This window comes from Archocentrus centrarchus, chromosome 3, assembly GCF_007364275.1.
Source record: "Archocentrus centrarchus isolate MPI-CPG fArcCen1 chromosome 3, fArcCen1, whole genome shotgun sequence".
Taxonomy (NCBI): Eukaryota; Metazoa; Chordata; class Actinopteri; order Cichliformes; family Cichlidae; genus Archocentrus; species Archocentrus centrarchus.
In genome coordinates this window covers 15,811,215-15,837,669 of record NC_044348.1, presented here as the reverse complement: position 1 = coordinate 15,837,669, position 26,455 = coordinate 15,811,215, and the positions used below count along the sequence as shown (strand labels likewise).

The window sequence follows — 26,455 nt, the reverse complement described above, 5'->3', positions numbered from 1 at the left end:
TCTTGTTAGGTGGTTAGATTTTGTTCCAGCATGTCTCCCCCAAAAAACAAACCTGCGTGGTGAGTGAACCTGAATTGCGAAACGCAACGCGTGACACGTGACCGTCAGCAGGGTGGGGGTGATGACGTCGGAGCCTACCCTATTCAAATAGCAGCGTTGAGATGACGTACAGGTACAGTCATCGCTCTTTTTTCGATGTAGCTGGTAGCTAACAGAGGCGAGCCGTCGTGTTCCTGATATTTAGGCGATATTACATAACTGTATAGATTTAAACACGACTTTTTGAGCTATCATTTCTTTCTTGTCTTTATTTTTTATCTCTTGGTAAACAAGACAACAATTAAGCTGACGTACCTTTTGTAAAGGTAAGACCGAACGGGTGTTTTCTTGGCACGGCTAACGCTACCCGCTCTAGTAGAAAGTTCGCTTTAGTTGATAGTGGTAGATAAAAAATGCCAGTTTAGGTAATCTTGTTTGGTGTTCGTTTCCCTGGTTGGCATCGAGTTAGTCGTGAGGAACCGGTTTTATGTCCACCCTGAGGGCCTTGAGTTGTTTACAGCTTGTTAGGTCTTACCGGCGGCCTACAGAACAAAACCAAAATGTCGGTGCGTGGACATCCGGTTTCTAAACAAAGGCCCCATAAGACCAGCTCCTGGTATTTTCCTTTTTGACTACGGCAAAGACTTTATTTAAAAAATATATATAACTTCATGACAGCTTTGTTGGATTATTTAACAGATACGCTGGATAAGCGAAAGGTGTTTGACCAGCGTTCTCGAGTTTAGGTAGTTGTGTAATCTCAAATATTTTTGGGGGGGAGGGGGGTGAGTAAAAGACTAGCGGGAAGTGGTTTGACATTATTTGAAATTATCGTTGTTGATTAAGCTTAAATAGCCAACCTTGAATCAAATACAAAAATCTGGGTTTGGCGTACAGCGTATCCTGTGGCGGTGCCAACTGTGGTAAAGGTGAGGCTTAATCTATCTGTATTATCATTCTTTATGGTGTATTAAACTTAGAATTTAAGAATAAAGTTAATAAACACGGCTATCGGGGAAACGGACGTCGACATATCAATAGATTTCTGTGCTACCAGAGGTCCTCATAATCCGAGGCGAGCATGCTTTGCTTTCACTTAACTTGTACGGACACGTGTTGGTGTTCAAGTGCTCTGTTCCCTGAAATGTACTAAACGGAAACTAAAAGCGAAAGACGGTGTGTCGGATATCGGCGTTTGACTGCAATGTGTTTCGTAGCTATCAGTCACAGTAGCACTACTGTGGCTCTATTTGCGTATTACACAAGTTAGGCCGTGGCTAATGTTCTCCTGTGTTTTGACTTCCAGGTAGCTCTCTTCGCCCCCACTCCCAGAACTCAATTCTTTTCAGAAATTCATTGCCAAGCCGCCAAAGTGGAGAGTGTCGTTGCACCAGGAGGTCCTTCTCGTTTCAGGTATTCAGCATTGTCCTCACAGCTGGCTCCATCTACACCTAAACTCCTCTCACAGAGCTCACAAAATGTTAAACCCATTTCCTCTTTTTATCACAGTGTAGGGGGAGGAGGTGGGGGTGCACCTCAGCACTGTCCCAAAACTGTCGGCAACAGGTGAGTTCTTTTAACTTTCCCCACATATATAACACACATTTTATTAGTCACAACTTCCATATTCAGAGGAGAATCACAAGTAACGTAATCACAGCTGTTTTAGTGGTGGTGTATTTGACCAAAACTAGGTGTCAGAGGGTGGAAGTGAACTAAAAACTCAAACTGTTTTTCTTATAAAGCTAAAGAAAACTAATAAAATGGAAGTGTCATGTTTCAGTCTTAACAGCCATCTAGCATCTAGCCCCTGACAAGTACCCGATTAACTTAAAAAAAAAAAAAAAAATTGAAATGATACCAATAAACAACCAGATGTAAGAATTTCTAAACAAATACTGAACTGAAATGTGCAAATCCACCTATAACACTAAGTGAAACTAAAACTGAACTGAAAACATAAATTTTAAAACTGTAATTACTCTAAATGCACCAGAAGAATGGGATAAAATTATTTGTGTAAACCTAGTTTAAATATAATAACTTATTGGTCACCTTTGTTTTATTTTAGGTATTTTCTGGCATAATTATATACAAGGAAAAATAGAACTAATAGAGTATGAAATTTTTAAGTTTTGTTCCCGTAGTTTATTCCTAGCAGAAGCAAGCCATTGAAATCTAAAGCTGTTCCTCAGGGGAACAGCTTTAGATTCATGATAGTTCATGTCTTTGTGAAGAACTTTGCTGACCTTTGTCTACATGTTGTCCCATCACCTGGAGCCACTGTCAAAAATCTGTGGCATAACTGGTTATGTGGACTGCTCTTATTTTGTACTATTATAGATAAGACAAAATAAACATTTGTCTGCAGTTATTTCAGCAAGAAACGGTCATAGCGGCTGGTGATGGTGGTTCTGGTTGAACTGAAATCAGCCTGATCCAGTGTCTTGTTTGCCTCCTTGAGTGTGGGCAGTGGGGAGCAGAACTGGCAGGGAGAAAACCAGTTGAGGCTGGTTTAAACAACTTGTAAAAATAGATCAGTGTACAAGAAACTGCAGCAGATTCTTTCTAAAGTTACTAAATCAGTTGTACTGAGCGTGCCATTTGCATTGCCTTACTCATGTAATAAATGTGCAAAAAGATTGGAAGGGGGGGGGCATGCATTTAATGTTAAGAAGAAAAATGGTTATGAAAATATGCAGATATGACCCTGATAGGGCAGTTTGAAACATTAAATTCCTTATTCTTGAAACTTCAAAGCATTGTGCCACAGCAGTGTTTCAAGTGGGTTCAGTGTTGCCGGTATCGTTTTTATCTAGGAGCCGGCAGCATGTGGGCTGAAGCCATCAAGCTTGTCCCAAGTGACTTGTACCTTGACTTGTTCTAAAGATGCGCAATCTTCAAGTAGGAACAACATAGTTGTCATTACTGGCTGAAATTTAGACTCTCTCATCCGTGGTCAGTGCATGGATTCAGCATTTCAGCTGCTAATATCAAATGTAACCAAAGAATTGTGACTATAAATCTATTTGATCACATTTTAAAACTCAAGATTCAAAACAGCAACTAGTGGTATCATACGCTGAAATGTGACCAGTCTCTGAAAAGGATTTTCAAGCCGGGTTTGTAACCCAGTCAGCTACAAATGGGGGGCTAAATGGCAGTGAAACTGACACCCCCCCCCCCCCCCCCCCCCTTTTTTTTTTTTTTTTTTTTTACTTTTAAACTGATGACATTGACTGTCTTGTGTTTACAGCGAGTTCCTGGGGAAAACCCCAGGTTCTAGCGTTCAGAGATGGGTACCTTCTCGAAGCACTAAACGAGATGCCAACTCCTCCAATGAGAAAGGGCAAAATGATGCAATCTTCAGGAAAGTGAGAGGGTAGGTTTTCTTTTAAACCATTTGTATTTAAGTTACACAGTTGATATAAAGTATTTCAGTATTTAAACATCCTGTGGATGGATGAATATTGACTTGGAGATTAGTTTTGGTGCTATATTTCAATTTAAACCATTTTTAATATAAACCTGTTCTTCCTCCTTTCCAGCATACTTAATAAGCTGACTCCTGAGAAGTTTGACAAACTATGCCTGGAACTCCTCAATGTGGGTGTAGATTCAAAACTTGTCTTAAAAGGAATCATCTTGTTGGTGAGTATTCTACTAACTTGTACACATGTTTAATTTATAAAGTATTTTAATGTGATCTTAATTTGTTTTTCTATTTCTTTTTAAGATTGTTGACAAAGCCCTCGAAGAGCCCAAGTATAGCCAGTTATACGCTCAACTATGTCGACGCTTGGCAGAAGATGCACCGAACTTTGAAGCCCCTTCAACAGAAAATCAAGCAACACAAAAGCAGAATAGTGTAAGTTTTAACCGTTCAGCTTTACACTGTACTGCTCTTGGATATCTTTGTATGGGTTTTGAACAACTTCTGTCTTACAGACCTTCCGACGGCTTCTGATCTCTAAGCTTCAAGATGAGTTTGAGAATCGTGCCAGGAATGTTGACAGTGAGTGAATTACGTGTGTGCGCGTGTGTGTGCATGTGGTCTGGTAACATGAATTTGGTTGTTTTTCCAAGAGTTGTTTTTAAACTTTCCTTTCTCCTCTATAGTCTTTGACAAACATGACGGCCCACTCACCTCTGAGGAGGAGGAGCAGCGTGCAATTGCGAAGATCAAGATGCTGGGCAACATCAAATTCATCGGTGAACTTGGCAAACTCAACCTTATCCACGAATCAATTCTTCATAAGTGCATTAAAACAGTAAGTTCTATTGACAAGGGGGGGAATAAATGTTTTTGGTGTACTTTGTTACCAAAAACCCATTAGTCTTCCCAGTGAAATTAATGAAGGTGGTTTTGAATTATTTTTAAGCTTTTGGAGAAGAAGAAGAGAGTCCAACTTAAGGATATGGGTGAAGACTTGGAATGCCTCTGTCAGATAATGAAAACAGTTGGCCCTAAACTTGATCATGAAAAGGCAAAGGTGAGGATGTGGAAGCTGAATAATACAGATAATGGTCTTGTCTTTAAATCCTTGTTTGTTCAATAATAAACTTCTCCTTACAGTCTTTGATGAACCAGTACTTTGCTCGCATGCAATCCTTAACCAACAACAAGGAACTGCCTGCAAGGATTCGTTTCCTGCTGCAGAACACAGTGGAGCTGCGAGACAACAACTGGATGCCTCGCAAAGCTTATGTTGACAATGGACCAAAGACGATTACTCAAGTTCGTCAGGAAGCAGTAAAGGTTAGTTTACTTTATCCTCAAGTTTATCATAGACTAATCATTCATGAACTGACTTACTGGACAGCTAAGTAATGTTGTAGTACAGAATCTGTATCCTCAGATCCTGACTAGTCCTACTGTTCTTTGCAGGATTTGGGTGTTTTCATTCCACCTGCAACTGATCCAATAAGGAATGACTTCTTCATGGATAATTCCTCCTTCCTGCTAACAAAGATCAAGTATGATAGGGAAACTCTTGGTGGCCTGGCTGACATGTTTGGACAAATGCCTGGTATGTCTTGAGGCACCCTGCTTTTTTGAAACATTGCATGCATTAAGAAAGAATTCAGTGTTCAAAGGCTTTCTTATATTGTGTAGGAAGTGGCATTGGTACGGGCCCAGGGGTAATTCAGGACCACTATTCCCCAACCATGGGGCGTCACCGTGGCAGCGGTCCAGGGGTAATTCAGGACCATTACTCCCCAACCATGGGTCGTCATCGCAGCAGCCCACTCTTCAATGGCCATAGTGGAAACAGCAATGGCTCACACCAGCCATTTGAAGCGGAAAGCAAACCATTCATTAAACCAAACCAGGTAAATACCTGAATGTAGTTCAGTTTTTGGGTTTTTTTTGGAAGCTGGAAGCTGTGAAATTATCATTGCAATACTCATTCTGTTAACATTTTTCAAAGGGGAGGAATTCACCAGTTTTCAACAATAAACAGAATCACTCGGTGCAGATGCAGTCAAAGGAAATGGCTTCAAGGTTCAGCAAGAAGGGGAAGGTTAATGCTGATGAGGTACAACCACTTATTGATGCTTTGCTAGAGCAGTCAGTGCTCCAATTTTGTCAGCAGGGTTACACTTTAATAAATTTTGGTTAATGTAGGATAATAAACAAAAACAAATTTGTCATTCTAGATCAGCCTGAGGCCAGCACAGTCCTTCATTATGAATAAAAACCAAGTGCCAAAGCTGCAGCCACAGACAGTGATGCCTTCTCCAGTTGGTCAGGTAACAGTCAAACAATAGACTTAAAACATTTGTACTGAGCTGGTAGGGCAGTTTGAGGAAATGCATGCTAATTTTTCTTTTTGTGGCCCCACAGCTTGGCCTTAAAGCCAGTCCTCCTCCAATTCAGGAAAAACCTGCAAAGTCTAACAAAAAAGCTCCTCCCACAAAGGAAGAGTTGTGCAAAATGACAGTAAGTTATACAGGTTTTATTTGAGTTCCTTCCTGTATAATGTTCTATATGTACAGTGTTCACAGCCTGGGGTTTTTTTTTTTTTTTTTTTTTTGTTTGTTTTTTCCTCCCCTCCCCAAATAAAGGAGACACTACTGGCAGACTATCTGAACAACAGAAATGTTAATGAAGCAGTGACTGCTGTGAAAGAGATGAAGGCTCCCAAACACTTTGTGTCTGAGATGCTGAACAAAATCATAGTCTACTCACTTGACCGTTCAGATGAAGATAAGGAACACGCAAGCACTCTGATTCATACACTCTGCACAGAGGGCCTTGTCACTGGTGAAAACACAATGCAGGCATGTGTCATTAAAGTTCTTTAAATTGGCAATGTAATCAAATAAAGTGCCACTACTCTGTATTAACCTTCTGCATACCACATTCATTTTGATTAGGCTATCCTGAGTGTTCTGGACCAGTGTCCCAAGATTGAGGAAGAAATCCCACTGGTGAAGTCATACCTGGCTCAGTTTGCAGCTCGAGTGATTGTTGCTGAATTGGTCAGCATTGCAGACCTGGCCCATCAGTTGGAGAATGGTGCACATTTCCCACTCTTCCTGCTATGCCTGCAGCAGCTGGTGAAGCTGAAAGATCGTGAGTGGCTAACTGATCTGTTCCAGCAGAGCAAGGTCAACATGCAGAAGATGCTACCAGGTAGGTTAAAATAGTTGTCACACCTGGTTTAAACCTGGTGTCATTTGTTAGGCTGGCATTTTGTGTGTGTGTGTGTGTGTGTGTGTGTGTGTGTGTGTGTGTGTGTGTGTGTGTGTGTGTGTGTGTGTGTGTGTTTTTTTTTTTATTTTTTTTTTTTTTTTTTATTTATTTTTTTCCTTCTTTCTTTGTCCCATCCCTCCAATACTCATAATTGGCACTCCCATAGAAATTGACCAGAACAAGGACAAGATGCTGGAGATTCTGGAGGGCAAAGGTCTCAGTTTTTTGTTCCCACTGATGAAACTGGAGAAGGAGCTGCTGAAGCAGATCAAAGTGGATCCTTCCCCACAGTCTATCTATAAGTGGATCAAAGACAACATCTCTCCTAAACTTCACACTGACAAAGGCTTTGTCAACATCCTCATGACCAGGTACAGCAGTAGACAGTAATCCTCAGGAACAGCCTCATTGATAAAACAAACACATCTCATCCGCCAAATTTCCTATTTAAGCGTTTTTAAAGTGTATTGACAGTCTTCTGGTCTTCCAGCTTCTTGCAGTACATTGCTTATGAGATCAACCCTGATGATGATGAAGAGCAGCTTGCAGGGCCCAGTAAGGAGCAGCTGGATGAAGAGAAGCAGCTGCTGCTCTCCTTCAAACCAGTGTTGCAGAAGTTTCTTCATGATCACATTGACCTTCAAGTCAGTGCACTGTATGCCCTGCAGGTGCACTGCAATACCAAGGGGTTCCCTAAAGGTGGGTGTGCGCAACAGAGCCAATTTTTAAGGTGGTTAACTCCAGGATGAAAGTTCAGCAATTTTTTAATTTTTTTTTTTTTTTTAATATATTGTTTGTTAGGCATGCTGTTGCGCTACTTTGTGAGCCTTTATGACATGGAAATAATTGAAGAGGAAGCCTTCCTTTCATGGAAAGAAGATCTCACCCAAGAGTATCCAGGGAAAGGGAAAGCATTATTTCAGGTAATGTGCAGCCATGGACTCATGGCTTCATATAAAGTAGCTCTGAAATCTGCAGCAGCTTTGTGTTGAACTTCCACATTGTGCCTACTTGTAAATAAATGACTTCAGTGGAGTTACATTTTATCTATGCCCCCTGGTGCAGGTGAACCAGTGGCTGACCTGGCTGGAGACTGCAGAAGAGGAGGAGTCAGAGGATGAAGATTACTGAGGAATAGGCCAAAGCCATGTGTTATCAGATGCAGACTGTGTGGGTTGTTTTTTGTTTTTGTTTTTTGTTTTTTTTCCCCCTTCTTTCTCCTCCTTAAATATCGTTTGTGTCCGTGTTGTGTTGTCTCTTGTCTCTTTCCCTGTCTTCTTGTAATCAGTTAATTTCACAATGAAGTTGTTCTGCCAGCATCACAAATCTTATTTATGCTTTTCTAATTTTCTATCCTGTTCCATTTGATATCCTACAAGATATTTTATACACTTCAATCAACTTGGGTTATGTTTTCAGACTACAGTATTTAGCTGGGAAAATGCACCAGCACCCAGAACTTGACCCATTGTTATCACCTTTTTTACATGTGGTAGGAGTCACCAAGTGCTGTCATAACTATTTAAAAACTGTTTACAAAAGAGAGCTCACGTTGCAAAGAGTTTTTCTCATTTTTATCTGCATTTGCTAATCAGTTTTTAAATGCACTTTGCTTAAACATCATGAGTCGTTGCAATAGTAAAATTTAACTTCCCTTGATTTGTTAAAGTGATTATGACTTACAGTTGTTGGCTGCCATGATTATAATGGGTTACTAGTGTTTGGAAATGGACAATTTCTTAATCTGGGTGAGGCTTGTTTTACTTGCACAGTATGATTTAAGTTACCTGCCTTCTAGTTTGTTTTTTTTGTTTTTTTTGTTTTGTTTTTTTTAAATGTATGAAACAAGTTGTGCTGTCAGGAATGAATCTGTGTGGCCTTTTTAATTTATCAATTTATAAGGATATACCTCTGTTTCTCGGACTATACTTGAATGTCTCGGGTTTTAACATTGAGACAGCCAAAGCTTGGTTTCCTTTGCTACGGTTGTTTGCCACTTGTGGAAATTGTCTGTTTGCCATATTTGTCAAGTTCTTAAACGGTCTTTTTATCTTCATGAAATTACAAAGAATGTACTGTTTGTGTACTCTTCTTCTGGAGTGTTGTAACATTGTGTGCTAGAAGTTGAGTGTACAACTACAGAGCAACCTTGAATAAAGTTTAACAGTTCATTTTTGTCCTGCAGTTTTGTTTTTGTTTTGTTTTTTTTTCCCTTCTTTCCACCCACAATCATAAGACCTAACAGATGTGACTTCCTAAAAAGCTGTGACTCTTAACAAGTTCAGTCCACCAGAGCACATGGGTTGATTCAGTTTTGATTTATAAAGCACCAAATCATAAGTTGCCTCAAGGCACTTTACCTCACAATACTAAAAACCCTACAATAAAAGGTCATAAGGACATGTTCTTAATTTTGGTATGTCAAACATGCTGCCTGGCCTGAACTGAGGTGCGGAAATGATCTCTGAAACTGCATATGAGTGAGTGCAATTTCCAATCATGTAAATACTCATTCTGTGCTTGATTAGTAATACCTCTACAGAGGGCTGTACCCCCTTCTGCCTTCAGAGCTACCTTAAATTTTTTTTTTTTTTTTTTTTTTGAAGCATAGTGTAAACAAGTTGCTGAAAACATTCCTCAGAGATTTTGGTTGATCAGAGTTGTTGGTTCCACATCCATTAATTTCATGTTTCACGACATCCCAAAGGTGCTCTATTGAATCTGGTGACTGGAGGCCATTTGAGTACAGTGAACTCATTGTCATGTTTGATATGAGCTTTGTGATCCTGCAGGGTATGATCAGCAGCAATACTCAGACTGTGATGGTTAAATGATTAAGCAGTTAGTCCTAAGCAGACCAAGAAAATATTACACCACCAGCAGCCATAACCTAAACACATGCCAGGACAGATCCACGTTTTCATCCAAATTCTGACCCTACCATCCCAAAGTGACAAAAATCTAGACTCATCAGACCAGGCAATGTAGCACCCAGTGTGGTCCTCTGCTGCTGTTGCCCATCTGCTTCAAGGCTTGACATGCTGTGCATTCATGAATGCTCTTCTGCATACCTTGGTTGCAGTCGGCGGTTGAGTTACTGTTGCCTTCCTATTACCTCAAACCAATCTGGCCATTCTCCGACACCAACCAGGCATTTTCACCACAGAAGAATACTTCCTGAAATACTCATACCAGTATGTCTGGCACAGCAACCATGCCACAGTCAAAGTCACTTAAATTAAATTCTTCACTGTTTTCATGCTCGGTTTAAACTTCAGCAGATCATCTTGATCAAATCTACATGCCTGCTCAATGCACTGAGCTATTCATGTTGAGCAGTTGAACAGATGTACCTAACAAAGCAGCCTGTGAGTGTATACTGTAAGTAAAATGTTTCCATCCAATATAAACACGTTTCAAGGTAATTTATGACTGTGCACTAATTAGGGATTAGAGATGTGGCATCAACCCATTCCTAGTATGAATGAATAGTATGCTTATTAAACATCAGAATAATCAGGCATTAGCAGTCAATAATCACGGTGATGAGATGCGTCATCTGATTTAAGTCAGCAGGTGTTTGACCACATCATGATGCCCCTGCTGTAGAGCATTCCTGCTGTTACAGTACAGGCCACTTCGTTAATGCTCCGCTGTGATTTACATTTATTGCTAGTGTGGCTGCAGCAGGACAGAACACCAGTATTTTTTATTTTTACTTTATACTTCTTACTGATGGCATTTTTCTTTCCCTACCAAGTCAACATTTGTACAAGTAGAATGTGTGTGTGTTTTTTTTATTTGACATGTTTACACCTTTAGAACAGTTCAAAATCTCTTTAACAAAACATCTTCAACAAAACATCCATGAAAAGAAATTTCCAGTAAGACGTGACCAAAACACAATGTTCAAAAAAAAGGAGACTTTTCTAAACTAATTCAAAATTATCATACGAACAGAATATCCTGCTTTTATTTTAAAATATAAATGCAAATGATAAGAGTTTTCTCAGCATGACATGAGACCGAGTGATTTGAAAAGTTAATCACTGTTGTCATCTTCGTTATTGGAGCCCTCCTGCTCTGAACCATTGTCAGAGTGGCGTGGGGAGCCCTCGTTGTCTGATCCCGCTTCAGATCCTCTGTCTGATCCCCGGTCCGACGCCGCGGCGGGTGAACCGGCCCTCGACTCATCGTCTGATCCCGACCGACTCCTCTTGCTCTCATTGTCCGACTGCTCCGAATCAGACTGCCTCTGCACCCTTCTCTTCTTCACTGGACGGTCGCTGCCAGACTCGTCATCGTCTGAGCCCACAGAGCGCTGAGGGCTGCCCGCCTCGCTGCCAGAATGGTTGCGACCACCGTCAGAGTCGCTGTCAGATGCTATGCGCTTCCTGTGGCCAACCTCATCATCGGAGCCCGAACCGCTGTCTCTTTGATGTCTGCATGGGGGGGAAAAAAAAAAAAAAAATGCACCATAAGGTCAAGAATGTTTTCTAATCCTCCTTACAGTGTAAAACCTCACATTAAGCTTTTACCTGTCTTCAGCTATTTTCAGTCCATCCTCATCTGAAGACGACTCAGAAGACGAGATGATAGCCTTAGATTTGATCTTTCCTTTAAGAGATGGCGGCAGACGCTCAGGCTGAGACTAAAATAAGAAAAATGATGAAATTGTAAAAACTGCAGCTTAAAAAAATTAAACAGATTTTATGAACACAAATCAAGACAGAGAAGATTAACAAAACAAAAACTGAAGCGGACCTTTTCAATCTTCTTGCGTCCTTCTTTGGGTTTACGTTGCCTCTTGGATTGTGATGCTCCTTCTTCATCACTGTCATCTTCTCCTTTAGTAGGTCTGAAACGCAAAATTTAATCTTAGCATCTAAATGTTGTGCTCTGCAGTTAGGCTAAACAACATTTGGGATTCACTGCAGCAGACTTACCTCCTCCTCTTCTTCTTCTTCTCTCCCTTTTCATCCTCCTCCTGTTCACTGCCACTGCCCTTTCTCTTCTTCTTCTTCTTCACTGGTAGGTCCTCATCAGAGTTGTCATTAACAAAATCATCCATGTCCCCTCCTTTCTTACGCTTGGAGAGAAAAAGAAAAAGTGTTATCCACGCTGCGTCGCGTGCAGTTAATAGCTTGCTGCTGAGTTTGAGTTTATTGATAATAACACTCACACGTCCTCCTCCGCCACTGCCGCCTTTCTTCTTTTCTTTGGGCATTTCCTTTGATCCCTCTGCGAAGGTCAGCAGGTTCTTGGTCTTCTCCACGTACAAAGCTCTCTGCTCCAGGAGCTTCTTCTGCTCCTCTGCCTCTCTGTTCTTCTTTTCCTCCTAAAGAAGGTGAGTTATTGAGACAAGCCAGCCAGTCAATAATTAATTCTCTTTTTTAATTTTAACTTGTAAAAAGTGAGACATTATAGCCAAAATTGAACCAAATCATGATGAGGATTACAAAAAAAAAAAAAAAAAGGTACCTGTTCCTTTAACATCTGCTGCCGCAGCAGGTCCCTCTCCTGCTCTTGTTTGGCACGAAGCTCCTTCTCCTCCTCATCCTGCTTTCTGGCTCTAGCTACATGATACTGAGCCTGACTCAGCAGGTCAGAGCACTGCCTGCATTCCCAAAATACACAAATACTCCAAGTTAGATCACAAAACACACTTAACTCAGCACCAAAAATCCCCACTCTTTAATTAAATTAAAAGAGTGACATAACTACTGCCGAAGTTTAAGTATCTTCTTTCTATTCTTTACTCTGTATGATGTCAGTGAGAGCAGATATCCCTAATATGGGCATCTCAGGCACACCACATACCACTGTTCAAAACTGTTGTTTTATGAGGGGCAGTCAATCAGAAAGATGCTAAAACAATTTGCTTCACTGAAGGACTGCACCAAGGCCTGGTCTCAGTTTAAGATGAATAAGGAATATTTTAAACTGTGAATCAACTCAGACTGACCTGGCCTCTGAAGCAGCAAGAGCGAGGTCAAACCTCATCTTGTCTCCAGCCTTGCTGAGGTAGCTGAAGTACCTGCGTGGTGAGTGGGAGAAAGAGAGCGGGAGATGGAGGGAGGGGAGATGAAACTGCAAGATCAGGCAAAGGACGGCCAGACGAACAGACTGGGAGGTGGATTCATAAATCAAACCGCTACCTGTGAGCCAGTTCCAGCTCTTTGACAGCACTGAGCACAGCCTTCAAGTTGCTTTTCTCATCTTTCAGCACAAGGGTGGCCAGTCTCTGAAGCACCAGGGCCACATTAAACATCAGCACTGTGTCACTGGGTGCCACGTGACGGGCCTTGATGTAGGAACATCAGAAAGGCAGTTATACTCCGTTCATACAGCAGAATGAAATATAAGCCTTTCATTTATTTTCTTGTTACCTTCAGAAGCATCTGTTTGCACTCTTGCAGTTTGCCACATTTGAATAGGGCACGTGCAAGGTAAAGCAGCACCTCTGTGTTCTGATATTTGTAAAATTTCTTCAGGCAGTTTTCATACTGTGGGGCAGACAAAAAAAAAAAATACTCACCTGGAAAAAGCAAAAAAACAGCAATGACAATAACTTCAACCGTTTATCACAAATGAGGCGCTTACCATCTGCACGGCGCTGATGTACTGTTTCTGCTCGACGTAGATGTGAGCCAGATTTAGCCACACGTCGCTGATTTCGGCCGTGGCCTCCCTCACCTGTGCAAAAACATCGCGCGCCTCTCTGAAGTAGCCCTTGTGGGCAAGGACGGCACCTAGACATAAAAATATCTTTAGTGCAAAATGCACATACAGCAGAATGAATAAAAAGGAAAAAAAAAACAGATTAAAGAGTGGCTGACCGATGCCATTGGCAGCATACAGGTTCTTGGCATCATTTCGCAGGACTTGTTTATAGATCGCCAGAGCTCGATCTTGGTGTCTCTTTTCCTGCCAAGACATTTATCACCAGTGAACACATGCTTTACTCAAGTGCCTGCACCTAGCTGAAATTTATAATAACTATGCTAACCAGCTGCCTGTATTTATTTAGTAACAGCATTCACTGAAGTGCTCTCCTGTTTTACAAGTGGGGCTTTTTTTTTTCTTTTTTTTATCTCTCTCAGACAGTTTATTATTCACTCGCTGTCTACAGGACGTTTCTATGTACCTTTTCGCGGTCTCTGGTGGGCTGGTGCAGAGTCTGCAGCCACACGTTACCCAGAGCCAACATAGAGTAGGTGTCGTTCTGCGTGGACGGCTGCTTCAGAATGCGTTCAAACTTCTTTTGACCCGGCCCCCATTCCTGTTTGGCCAAGTGAAGATTTCCTATCAGGGACCAGGCATCTGGGTGATCCTGCAGCACAAACATCACAAAATGGTAAAAAGAGTTTTGCACCAAACGTTGCCTACTGACACCATGTAACGCCAGGTTGTACCTGATTAATCTGAAGAGCTTCTTTGAACCAGTCAGAGGCTTCATAGAAGTTTCCTTTGTCACGAGCCATCGCTCCAAGACGCAAATAACCTGCAGGCCAAAATAAACAAGTCTAATCACAGAGTGGAAACTTTTTCTTTTTATAGTCTCACGTTTTATCGTCGTATGCTTACAGTCCACATAGTTGGGATGCTCTCTGAGGATGTTTTTGTAGAGTTTCTCAGCTTCGTGGAATTCACACATAGCCTCGTACAGACGGGCCAGATTGTAGGAGGTGGTGACAGAAATGGCATTGTAGTAATGTTCATCATGCTCCCCTTCAGCTTTGGCTCGCTCCAGAGATGCTAAAAAATATTTCTGGTGGGAACAAGACATGATCCCATCTTGAATTAACTCTATTGTTCATGCAGTGTTATGCATATTTGATCAATAAATACCACATACATCCAGTAATATTCTGTGTAAGTTCATGTAAGTTACACATTTACTGATACATTCCCAAGTAAATGAAGCTTTGCTGGGAGTAGGCGCTTTTACAGTACATTATTAGCTACCTTGGCTTCCCCCAGGTTGCCAAGTCTGAAGTGCAGAGCCCCCAGGTTGTTGAGGATCTCGGGGGGAACGTCGGCCTGCACCTTCTCCTGCAGGATGCGCGTAGCTGTGCCATAAGCGGACAACGCTCCTTGGATGTCTGTCTGCTCCAGAATCTGTGCCAGCTCAATCCACGCCTCCACGTCATCTGGGTACTGCTCGGTTACCTTTTTCAAGTGACCCTATGAAACAAAAACAGGGGTAAACATCCAATTACCATTAAACATTTCGACAAAATGTGTCTGGCACAATCTTCTAAGCTCTGTGATAAATTAAATGAGAACACACACTTTTGCAATGTCTCTCTTTTCCTGATCGTCAGACGTTGCATACAGAGACCCCAGGATTTTCATAGTCTCGTAGTTGTTGGGGTAGGCCTTTAAAACCTTTTCAAAGCACTGTGCCGCATTTTCCTTATCTCGTCGATACACATACATCTGCCCCAGGCCAAAGAAGGGCAGCACAAAGGTGGACGAGGCAAACTGAGTGGCTTGGTAATAGTACTGAAATGCTTGGTCGTAGTCCTCCTGTGGAAAAGAAAGAGCGGATATGAACGGTGACCTCAGTAAACATAAACAAGCTCGCACAGAGTTGGGTGGGATCTTACCTGCACATGAAATGAGCGAGCTAACTGATAGCAGCTCTCGGCCTGCATGGCCTCAACTTCTGTGTTGTGGAAAGCATGCAGAGCGAGATGCTGCACTTTACTGTAGTCCTGAGAGGAAGCAGACAGCACGCAGGCATGAGTAACAGGTACTAACAGCTACAGGTTTAGACTTGTATTTTCACTACATTTCAGCGACAGACTTGTGATTACCTTTTTGAAGAAGAAGTGGTTGGCAAGGTGGTTGAGCACCATAGGGTTGCTGGGGTCGATGGTGTAGGCGCGCGATAGGAGCTGCACTCCGTTCTTGATGGAGTCGGCCTCTTTGTTGTTGAGCTCCAAAACTGCCAAACCAACGAGCGCTCCTACACACTTTGAATTAAGCTCCAGGGCTCGACCAAAAGCCAAGCGAGCCTTCTCCAGTTTGTTAAGTTTGACAAAACAGTGGCCCATCCCCAGCCTCACCTCAGCTAGATAAAGACACAAAAACAAAACAAAAGACGGGTTAAGGAATGAGGGTCTTGGTTTGATAAAACTAGGCCCTGCTCACACATTAGCTAATATTTACTTATCACATACTTTTCTGGCGTCAGCAGATATAATGAAAGAAATTGCATACATGTTTTGCCAGCTGTTTTTATGCATGTTCATAGATGTTTTCCTTTCTGCTACATTGTAAAGTAATTTGCATTCGCGCCTAAGTTTTCACTCTCATCTGTTATTTCGACTGATGTGTGTGTGTGTGTGTGTGTGTGTGTGTGTTATCTGTGGTCCTGTGTTTTTAAATTTAAGAATTTACTGTTGATAAATTACATTTATTTCAATTCAATTTTATTTTATTTATATAGCATAAAATCACAACAACAGTCACCTCAAGGTGCTTTATATTGAAAGGTAAAGACCCTACAAGGTGTTTAAGTTAACAACGAGATCTCTCATTACTTACATACCTTTGCCACATAACATATGAACAAATGGCCTGATTAGGCTCTTGTAATTGCAGCAGCAGTAATAATAATAATAATAATAATATAAGCATGAAGGAAGTGTTTAAAGACATTATATGTTTACCTGGGCAGCCGGGATTTGTGCGCAGAGCCTTTTTGTAGTATGCCAGCGCTCCTCTGTAATCCTTTTTATTGAAGGAGATGCAGGCCTTACCTGTTTAACAACAATGTTATTATTTCAAGCAATCACTGTAGTCTATTTCAGTCCTACAGTGTTTCATATTCAACTTGCCAAGCAAAGCAGGGATGTTATTAGTGGACTGGTTGAGGACAAAATGGAACTGAGCGTCGGCCTGGTCCATCTTGTCTCCTTCCAGCAGGCAGAAACAGGCTCTCCCCAACAAATGGTTCTGATTGAGACAACAGCTTTTTAGATTTACTTACAATGCAAAATAACACTCATTCACAACGTGCACTGACTTTTTTTCCCTACCTGATCGTACATGATGATCTTGTCTGCCATAGTATAAAGGAGAGTGGCCTGCGTGATGAGCTCCTTCTTGGCATCTTTGTTTTTCTCTTTACGTGCTTGCTGAACATAGTAAGCGGCAAGTGTGTCCAGACAGGTCATCTGGTCCTTCTCATGGTCTCTGTAGTCGAGGTTTCCATCTATTCGCGCTGCCTCTAAAAGCTTCACAAAGTCCTCTGTTTTGCCCTGTTTGTAGTACTCCAACTTAAAAGATAAACAGAAGGAAAACTTTCACACACGGGTGGAATGTCACATTATTTCACATTCACATCAGTAAGTGCAGTACTCAATTAATCAACTGCTGGATCAGCAGGAAATCTACTGTTTATTTTAAGGTCACCTATCAAAATTTGCTTGTTCTTAAATGTATGATTTTACTATTTTGTCACATGTTTGCTTTGGGCAGAGAAAAATGAAAGCTATCACATTAATGTTTGGGACAAGCTAAAACTGGAGCCTATTCAATAATTGAAGACCAAAAATGATCATGTCTGAGGCTGATGCATTGACTTACCGCCAGAGCAATCCAAATGTGCAGCTGTGTGTGCTCCTGTTTCAAGATACTTATGACCTCATCTCCTTCTGGCAGCTGATCAAAGTCGAGCTCGATGACCTGGAAAACACAAATCATTCAAGTCAAGGTCTTAGGGTATGCCAGTGGTATCTAACTATGTATGTAAGTACAGTAAGTATGCCAGTATGTACAGTGTTGCCAATGGAAAGTCATGTATATGCAGATTTGCATATTATTTTATGTTAAGATAATAGTAGTGCAAAGAAGGCAAAAAACCTTGACCTGTCTTAAGGTCTGACACTCTTCAGAGTGCAAAAGACCATTTCTATTTATTATTAAGCAATGCTGTAAATAAAAGTGCTGGACCATTTATCCCAATAATTTTATTTAGCAATTACTCCGTCCTGTGGTGTGCTGGTGCATCAGACTGAGGGTAGTGGATAACAACAGACTCAATAAACTGATCCACGTGGGCAGTAATGTGGTGAATGTGGAGCTTGACCCTCTGAGTTTCAGAAAAGAGGATGCTGGTCCAAGTTCTGGTCAATATTGGATAATCATTCATATCCTCTCCATCTCATGCTGGACAGCCACAGAAGCACGTTCAGCAAAAGATTCATTCAACCACGATGCACCACAGCATGCCAAAGGAACTCACTCCTACCTGTGGCCATCAAATTTTATAACTCTTCCTTATGATACCTGGACTGTTTTAACTTTTTATATCTTGTTCATACTGTACATAGTCTTGCATTAACGTTGGAATATTTGTTTTAATTTCATATTGAACTTTCTTGCCTTATTTTTTTTTACATACTTTTACCTTTTTTAAATACAGAGTTTACGTTTTCTATTTTTCATATTTATATTTTAAATGAGCATTTGTAACAACACAATTTCTCCCTGGGATCAATAAAGTATTCTGATTCTGATAAATATGCTTTCTTCTACCAAGGCGTATTTACAGGTTTCTGGCAATTCACAGAACAAACACTTAATGCCTCGAGATCTTTAATAAACCCCACTAATGCTAGCGGGGTTAGGTTAACTGGGGACTCTAAATCACCCATAGATGTGAAGGTGAGTGTGAATGGTTGTCTGTCTCTCGGTGTTAGCCCTGCAACAGGCTGGAGACCTGTCCAGGGTGTACCCTGCCTCTTGCCCTAGGCCCCCCTCCCTACGACCCTGAATTGGATAAGCAGCATAAAATGGACGAATGGATAGTCTTTAATAAAAAGAAAAATAGATCAGCTGATTCCTAAGGGCAACCTTCAGTCCACTTATAATTATGGCTAATGTAAAAATACTACCAAAAAAGTAACAGTCAAATTTAATTTCATGTATTAATCCCTCACTGTTTATTTCAACCATAAACAACTAAACCAGATCTGTAACCAGTTCTGTTGCATGTTAAAATACCACAAGCATGTTAAGCTCATAAAGAAGACCTGTTTACTGTCACAGTGAGAGCGGCGATGACAAAATATCGCGAGAACATAACTAAGCTTTCCACGGAGCATGACCGTATATTTACGCAGATAGCTGAACAGCTGGCTAACATTAAAGTGTCACTACATTTAAATTTCAGACTGCAAACAAACACGCCGGGTTAACGGGCTAACGTTACACCGTCACTCTGTAACCGAGCACACAACATCAGCTCAGGCTAGCTGCAGTTAGCACAAACGGCTAACAGCACAGCTTGATCCTCTCAGCTAAATCAGGTTCACGGAAGGATTTACCTCATCTGTGTCCCGTAAAGGGATCTCAATAGAGCCTCGAGACATCTTGAAAGAGTATCCAAATCCACCTGAAGTTAGATTTATCTACAAAATAATAATAACAAAAAAAAACTACAAATTCTTCCACCCGTTGTCTGCTGGTAGCTACTTCATGCTTCCGAAACACACGGATGGTGCAACTGAACTTATGTCCGGGTAGGAACGATTGTACGCAGTAAACATTGAGGTCAAAGACAAACTTGCACACACAGAAAAAACACCTTTTTCATCTTCAGGAATACTTTGGAGGGGTTTCTGTATCAGGTAGTTTAATATTGGGAGAGTCATCAGTTTCTGTAGCAATAGTGCTTTAGTGAACTGGGAATAATCTGTTTGTCTCACACACACGCACGCACACACGCACGCACGCACACACACTCAGGCAGTGGGATTTTACTTCCTACATTTGCTGAATTCAAAGGGGAGAGTGTGCATTTGATGTGTTAAACGAGTGAATTTCAATTTAAATTCACTGAGTGCATCATTGTCAGAGACCTCTCCAGGGCTGCATTTTGGCAGCAGTAATGGGAGGAGGCTGGAGATGAGGGTGAAGGGAGGGAGGCTGAGGGGATGTCAGCTGGTTTTGATGTGAGCGCTGAAAAGCATAGAAGCACCGTGAAGACTTCACAGTATTTCAGTATTAAAGACTAGAAGATAAACAATAAAATGATGCTTCTCACAAAATATTTTTCTCTGCAGAAAATCTGTCCGGACTGAAAAGTAAGAATGTTTTCTGATTTGTTTCTGTTTTTAAAAATGTTTAATGGCTCTGTGAGATAACACTGACAACAAATGTATTTTCCAATCTGATTGTAAACAATATGAACTGTCTTCCTTACAGGAATTTTTAGAGGTGGAAATTTGGTTTATGTGAACGGCTTTAAACACAAATTTACTGTCTGAAAACCTAAAATTTTATACTCATTTTAGGAAGACTGGATAGATTTTAGTTTCTAAAATAATTTATGTTCCAATTTGCATCCAAGATACTGTTGATTTCAACTTATGGTTCAATTTTCATCCTCTAGACACAATACGCAGAGTTATGGATGCCTTTGTTTATTTAAATTTCAGGTCATGCAGGAACATGACAGTCCATCACCATAGTTCCTTTCCCGGGCTTCAGGAGAAACAAACACAATGTCTGAAGGCAATAACAGTAAGTGTTGCAGTTTGCTCAGTATTAGTATCAAACAAATACAGTATATTGAGTATACTGAGTTCTTTTTTCTAACTTTTGTCTCTCTACATGTAAAGTACGGGAGTCATCTGACTGTGGGACAAAGGATGTGCTTGAGGACAATAAAGACACAAGTGGATTCTCTGAACATGAACTCCTTGACATTATGTATGATGCGTGTAATACCAGCAAGTCAGGTACACAGATGTACTGCATTTGATTTCAAACATTTTTTTAAATGAGATAATGGTGTGAAATGTTTTTCATTTCCTCCTGTTCTCCTCTGGCCTTCAGGAGAAGTGTTGGCCTCCACCATTTTTGAGTACCTGCAGACCATGACTGCCCAGAGTTCAGGGCGGGACAGACTGGCTGCCCTGCGACAGCTACTTGACCCTGACTGTCAGGACGCACACGTGAGCAGAGATATGTTTCACTCCACCATGAGGACGTGGATCGCTCAGTGCAGCGAGGACAGGTGGGAGTGAAACTGTAAAGAGATGTCATGCAGCATTTGCGTATAAAGCTTCATATCCAGTGAAATATATTGTTATAGATTAAAGTACTTAACAGTACATTATTATTCTGACTTCTTTAAAAAAAACAAAAAAAAAAACTTAGCTCCACTTTAAATAAATTGTTTTGTATGCAAATGTGTCATTTAAAGTATTTTGTGTATTTTTTTTTAATTCTTTAGCTGGTAACATTTATGTAATTTTATTAAAATTTTGGATAAAGAACTGAAGAGATGAAGTGAAGACATCCTGCCAGAATGTCATTCCTTTGTATTCAGTGTTAATTAAATTCTGTGAATCCATCATGTTTTAGTTTTATTTATTTTCATAGTGGGGCATGTCCACTTAAATGGATTTGTTTCCTATGTTTCTCTTAATTAAATATTTTATTAATCTGCATTTTCAGTGAGTTATGATCTCACTGACCCTTCCTGTGTTTCAGTACTGATGAGCACAACAGTCACGTACTTTTTCCAGACACATCTGATGAGCCTGTAAATGCAAATGGTACGATTACCTGTTTTCTTCAGACTTCTGAGACACAATTTAATAAACACAAAGCAATTCACTAATTCTCATTTCCTTTCAGGGCTGGGTTTGTCGTTTTGTCAAAGCAAAGCGACTTCATCTCAAGGCCAGCAGTGTTTCTGGTTGGATATTTTTCTAGTTTAAGCATTGCTTGTTTTGGCTCCTGTAATCGGTTTGATTTTACACATTCCTAACTGTTTCTTTGACTTAAGTGAAGGAAAAGACCTGTCAGGTACAGTGGCTGAACTGAAGCATGCTAACCGCAAACTGAATGAACAGAACAGCAACCTGTTGATGACTGTTGCTCAGTGTGAAGACACAAACCTGCAGCTCACTCTGGAGATCACTGAGCTGCGAGCAAAGCTGGTCAGGTGAAGGATGAATTAATTTATTCCACAGTTAACTGCAGTCCTAGTATGTAAGGTTGCATTATACCAGTGGTTCCCAAAGTCAAGAGTGCTGCAGCCCCCTTAAAAACCAGAAAATCCTATGGGCCCCCCCTCTAACCCCCTAGTGCTAGAAGACTGTTTTCACTCTCATCAAAATACAAGAGAAAGTGATGTATTTCCTTGAAAATTTGATTAAAAAAACATAAACAACACAGGCCTTTGGCTATAAATTAGTAATACTACCCAGTCATATGTAAAGTGCTAATGCCAATATGTGACCCACTTGCCACTGGGACACAAATTTAAGTCAGAGTAATGAGTAATATCACAAACTAAACACCTCCGATCACAATTTTTCCTTCACTTTTTATATAAATAAATACATCTATATAAATATGTATGTATCCATACTTGTGAGTAAAATCAAATTGAATTTCTGTTATTACTGCGGTCCACCCTGCAGCACCTCTACTGCATGGCAATGAACAGGCGTGGGCCTCAAATCTCATTGTAAATTCTATATAATGACAAATAAAGGCATTCTATTCTATTCTATTCTATTCTATTCTATTCTATCCTACCTTCACAGCCCACCAGGGGGCCACAGTCCATACTTTGGGAACCACTGCACTATACTAATAAGCCCTAACAAAAGCAGATTGTTTTCTTATTTAATTGAATTAAATCATGTGTTACTGCACTTTAAAAGTGGTAAACTGTGATCTGTAACAATGTATTATGCATCTAATGATTGAAAAGGAACAGCAAGAGCAACACCAGTCATCACAGACCCATTTGAAATGGGTGGACTCTGGTTTGGACAATATACATTTGATCTCTATGCTGTCACCCCAGAAACATATTTTAGCTGCTCGCAGCCACAGTTAACAAAAAAACATGATCAGAGTTCAAATTGCTTGGTCATAAAACTTTTCTCTATAAGACATTTGGCTTGGTCATGCGGGCAGTTGCAAATTTCAGTCAGGCTTGAAGGTGTTTATTTTGGAGCAGGTGTTTCTTGGTCGGCACCAGAGACAAGATTAATCTCTGGTCAGCACCTTCTAAGGTGATGTAAAACCGGCTTCACTGTGGACAGTGACGCTGGTGTTTCAGGTGTTTACAGTTCATGGCAGGATTGAGTCTTGGTGGTTCCTGTGTTGTTCCTGAACATCCTAATAAATTTCCTTTCATCTGACGGTAACAGTTTGGGTCTTCTTCCGGACCTTGGCAAAGTAGTGACACGTCCGAATAACTTGTTCTTAGGTATAATTGTTTGAACTGATGATCTTAGAACCTGCAGAGAGAGACCTTCCCAACTTATGTAAATCTACAGTTCTCCTTCTTAGATCTTCACTGAGTTCCTTGGACTTTTCCATTGTTCTGAGTATTGGCCAAAACAATAAGTGCTGTCAAAATAACATCCTTTTTATGCTTGCTAAAAGAAACCAACAGTTGTAATCAATCATGATCACAAACAAAAAGGTAATAGACCTTTTGGGCTTCTCAAGTTCAAAGACATTGTCGAACCTTTGGCACCACTTATTAAAAGATTTAAGTGAGTCTGTGTTTATATATGAGCAATTTGAGCCTGTATGTATAATTTTGACACCCATCTATCATTTTATTAATTATTCAGCTCCTTCATTGTCAACATCCTTTTGTCATGCAGTGAGTCATGAATCTTTTTTTTCTTCTTTTCTTTTGCTTGTTTTGTTTCATTTGGCGTGTGCAGTGCCCAGCGGTCAGCGGTGAGAGTTAGATCTCTGACAGAAGAACTGGAGGAGACACGTCGAGCATTTAAAGAGGCCCAGGAGAAAGCCAGTCGGACCCAGAACAGCTGCGCCAAACTGGTCTGTCAAACTCTCAGCAGTCCCACGGTGAATCTGTCTGCTATATTTGATTTATTCTTTATGGCAACAATGTACATTTAAGTACTTTTTTTTTGGTCTTCAGAGCAATGAGGTTGAATGTCTTAAGGCTCACATTCGGAGGCTTGAAGACAAGGTAATATAGAGCTTAAATATGTGCCCAAATGTGTTTGTTTTCCTTGATGAAACTAAAGCTGCAATAAGCCATTTTTTTGTGCCCACACAGAATGAAAAACTCACTTTTGAGAGAACATGCTCTGAAGAAAGCTTCAGCAGACTGAGGAAGGTCAACACTGAGTTGAGGGTGAGAACAGATCAGCATGTTCGTCTCTACGTTTTAATGTGTTTGCATTGTGAGTAAAAGCCTGTATGTTCACAGGCTGGACTTGAGGAAACTCTGGTTATGTTGACACTGAGAGACAGAGAAATCTCAAAGGTCAGTTCATTTTTCTCATGACCATGAAAATTGAAATTGGTTTTTTTTTTCACATTTCAATAATTTGTTTGAACTTTAATTGTCTAGAAAGACAGTCTTATGGACAAGATGAAGAACACTCATGTGGAGAATCACAAAATGATTGAGGTATGTCGGACACCATTAGAGCTTTGAAGTAAAATGGAGTGTATCTGTACTAAAAGGCTATTACATCATGCCACATGTTAATAAGTTGTTACTGAACACAGTTCATCTGTCCTGGTGATACAGGGTCTGCAGTCAGAGCTGATGAGGTTACACGAGCATTCAAACCAAGTTCTTTTGAGGTATTTGTAATTAATGGCACTCAAATGTAACAAGGAACATGGAGTGTTGCACTTTCTTCTCAAAGGGGCTGTTCATCTTTGTTCCTTTGTTTTTCTTATTTAACGTAGGAGAGTAGTGCACAATACTACACTACTCAACTGAGTGACAAAATGTGGGATAATTTCCATTGCAGCTTTAAAAAGGGAAGATGGAAATTAGAGCAGCAGAGACTGAGAATCCTTAACTTCTGTCTCTAGTGTGAATAAAATCCATGCCTGTATATCAAGGATGAGTGAAGTCTGAATTGGATAAGCGGAAGAAAATTAATGGATGGATGGATGGATGAATGGATGGATGGATGGATGGATGGATGGATGGATGGATGGGTCACCAACCCCAGAAATTCTTAATGTACACATTTGACAGAAGGATGTGTCAGCAGATGTACAACAGTTTCATTATTTGAAAGAAATGCTTTGGGCTACTTCAAGGAAACAAGAACTGCAATCTAATAAATGAGTGAAGATTATAATTTATAGGATATCTTAACAAAAGATATTATGAATGACAGAAACATTTTTTAAGAATTGGGATCTTGAGTTTTTTTTTCTGTTGAATTTGGACAGATATGAAAGACACTGCATCAGCCCTCAGGGTCTTTATAGTCATGATCCTCCAAACCATCACTCTCTGCAGAGCGAGATGCAGGACATACAGCAGGTAGGCAAAGCTTGCTGCCTGCAGATTATCTTTCAAACTCACTGATCATCTGTTTCATATAGTTCATGCCTCCTTCATCTGCAGGAACATCATAGAGGTCTGGATGACATAAGTGTCCCATCTCTCCACACACACAGTGATGACATTCAAAGCATCTTCCACAGGATCAAGAGTACAGAAATAGCTCATCTTCTGTATAATAAATATCCCGAGAGGGTGAGGATGATAATTATTACATGCAGTAACATGCACATGTAGAAATCTTACTTGTCTTCTCTCGCAAACAGGACTGTGCTCCTGTGGAAATGCAGGAGAGGCCTTTTCCTCAACACCAACAGCAACAGACAAGAATCAAGCAGCAGCTTGTGAACGTGTATGTGATTTTTTTTTTTTTTTTAACCTCTCTTTCTCCTGTTATGGTAATAGATTGGGTTTGGTTGGTGGTACTGTCCATTCTGAGAAGCTAAGCTAATAAAAAGGGTGTCTGGTTTTTACAGTGTATTTATGGGCATCTCCATTACATAACCATACCAGTTACCATCATCTGTGTGCAAGACCGTATCAGGGATAAGTGCACTTTTAGTACCCCTTGGTATCTACAGACGTAACAGTGATGTTTATAAAGCTGTGGTGGTGGTTTCAGACTGCAGGAGCTCGAGTTGTACAAGTATGTGTGGGAGGATAAAGGGGAGAAGGTGGAGGATCAGCGGAGAGCCTGGGATAGGGAGCAAAAAGAAAGCCAGAGTGGGAGCCAGCCACAGATCAAGGAGGCCAAGAAGGCGGCTGTGGTGAAGTGGTGGAAAGCCCTCGGCGTAGAAAGGGCTAAGGTCCGAAGTAAAGAGACTAAGTCCACCCAAGCGCTCTCTGAGATGCAAGCAAAGCTCAGGGAAGCAGAGCAGACGATCACTGATATGAGGGAGCAGGTCTTCCACCTGCAAGCTTCGCTAAGTTCTGCACAGGAGCACGCCGAGCAAAAAAACACCAATAGAGTTCTTTGTACTGACAAGGGAAGCAACACTGAGAGAAAAGAAGCAGACGGGACAGCAGAGAAAGTGCTGAGGGATCGGATGGATGCAGCAGTGGCCACAGAGCCTGTGAAGATCACAGAGGGAGCAGGCTCAGAGCAGGAGACCGCAGACAGGCTTCTGGCAACCCTCAGGAGGATGGAAACAATGGTCAACAATGCTCTGGAGGCCGCCGAGCTGATGAGAGAAAGCGAGCAGAGGGTGAGCCAGGTGAGAGTGAAGATGGAAGGCATCACTCACAGGGTAGAGGAGGCTCTGGGGAGAGCAGCAAACACTGATGAGGAGTTGAGAATGCTGGAGGCCAGGATCACAGAAAAAGCTCCAACTCAGGTTTGTCTGTGTTAGAAACCAGTCTTTGCTTTGCACGAGAGC

The 26,455-nt window shown here is 41.0% G+C and overlaps 3 protein-coding genes across 6 annotated transcripts in view; 2 read left to right on the top strand and 1 right to left on the bottom strand.

Annotated features, from left to right (window-relative positions):
• Positions 1–1,349: 1,349 nt before the first annotated feature.
• On the top strand, positions 1,350–8,923 carry eif4g2a (eukaryotic translation initiation factor 4, gamma 2a). Its single transcript, XM_030720777.1, has 20 exons — positions 1,350–1,452; positions 1,549–1,605; positions 3,296–3,421; positions 3,588–3,690; positions 3,776–3,907; positions 3,988–4,054; positions 4,159–4,310; positions 4,422–4,532; positions 4,616–4,798; positions 4,928–5,069; positions 5,156–5,373; positions 5,472–5,579; positions 5,701–5,793; positions 5,888–5,983; positions 6,109–6,324; positions 6,421–6,679; positions 6,906–7,110; positions 7,230–7,438; positions 7,541–7,662; positions 7,805–8,923. Exons 7-20 carry the CDS (start codon positions 4,227–4,229, stop codon positions 7,868–7,870), a joined length of 2,112 nt encoding a protein of 703 aa, XP_030576637.1. The 5' UTR covers positions 1,350–1,452; positions 1,549–1,605; positions 3,296–3,421; positions 3,588–3,690; positions 3,776–3,907; positions 3,988–4,054; positions 4,159–4,226; the 3' UTR covers positions 7,871–8,923.
• Positions 8,924–10,500: 1,577 nt separating this feature from the next.
• On the bottom strand, positions 10,501–19,248 carry ctr9 (CTR9 homolog, Paf1/RNA polymerase II complex component). The gene is made up of 23 exons (XM_030726323.1): positions 19,081–19,248; positions 17,339–17,437; positions 16,789–17,028; positions 16,588–16,705; positions 16,420–16,509; positions 15,562–15,818; positions 15,352–15,459; positions 15,035–15,271; positions 14,708–14,926; positions 14,327–14,510; positions 14,155–14,243; positions 13,887–14,072; positions 13,579–13,666; positions 13,343–13,491; positions 13,129–13,245; positions 12,898–13,043; positions 12,705–12,776; positions 12,221–12,356; positions 11,922–12,077; positions 11,686–11,828; positions 11,504–11,597; positions 11,278–11,390; positions 10,501–11,181 (listed from the first exon to the last, which is right to left on the bottom strand). The coding sequence occupies exons 1-23, from the start codon at positions 19,123–19,125 to the stop codon at positions 10,782–10,784; spliced, it is 3,486 nt and encodes a 1,161-aa protein (XP_030582183.1). The 5' UTR covers positions 19,126–19,248; the 3' UTR covers positions 10,501–10,781.
• A 482-nt stretch (positions 19,249–19,730) lies between these two features.
• The window catches only part of mrvi1 (murine retrovirus integration site 1 homolog), a 37,261-nt gene continuing 30,536 nt past the window's right edge, over positions 19,731–26,455 (top strand). For all 4 annotated transcript variants that reach the window (XM_030723917.1, XM_030723902.1, XM_030723910.1 and 1 more), the window contains exons 1-17: positions 19,731–19,839; positions 20,194–20,278; positions 20,377–20,496; positions 20,594–20,774; positions 21,254–21,318; positions 21,401–21,461; positions 21,552–21,710; positions 23,461–23,578; positions 23,682–23,732; positions 23,823–23,900; positions 23,976–24,032; positions 24,120–24,179; positions 24,303–24,358; positions 24,965–25,058; positions 25,143–25,274; positions 25,346–25,431; positions 25,702–26,413. In XM_030723917.1, coding sequence (XP_030579777.1) covers positions 20,260–20,278; positions 20,377–20,496; positions 20,594–20,774; positions 21,254–21,318; positions 21,401–21,461; positions 21,552–21,710; positions 23,461–23,578; positions 23,682–23,732; positions 23,823–23,900; positions 23,976–24,032; positions 24,120–24,179; positions 24,303–24,358; positions 24,965–25,058; positions 25,143–25,274; positions 25,346–25,431; positions 25,702–26,413 — 2,049 coding nt within the window. In that variant the 5' untranslated portion in view covers positions 19,731–19,839; positions 20,194–20,259. The remainder of the gene's footprint in view (positions 19,840–20,193; positions 20,279–20,376; positions 20,497–20,593; positions 20,775–21,253; positions 21,319–21,400; positions 21,462–21,551; positions 21,711–23,460; positions 23,579–23,681; positions 23,733–23,822; positions 23,901–23,975; positions 24,033–24,119; positions 24,180–24,302; positions 24,359–24,964; positions 25,059–25,142; positions 25,275–25,345; positions 25,432–25,701; positions 26,414–26,455) is intronic.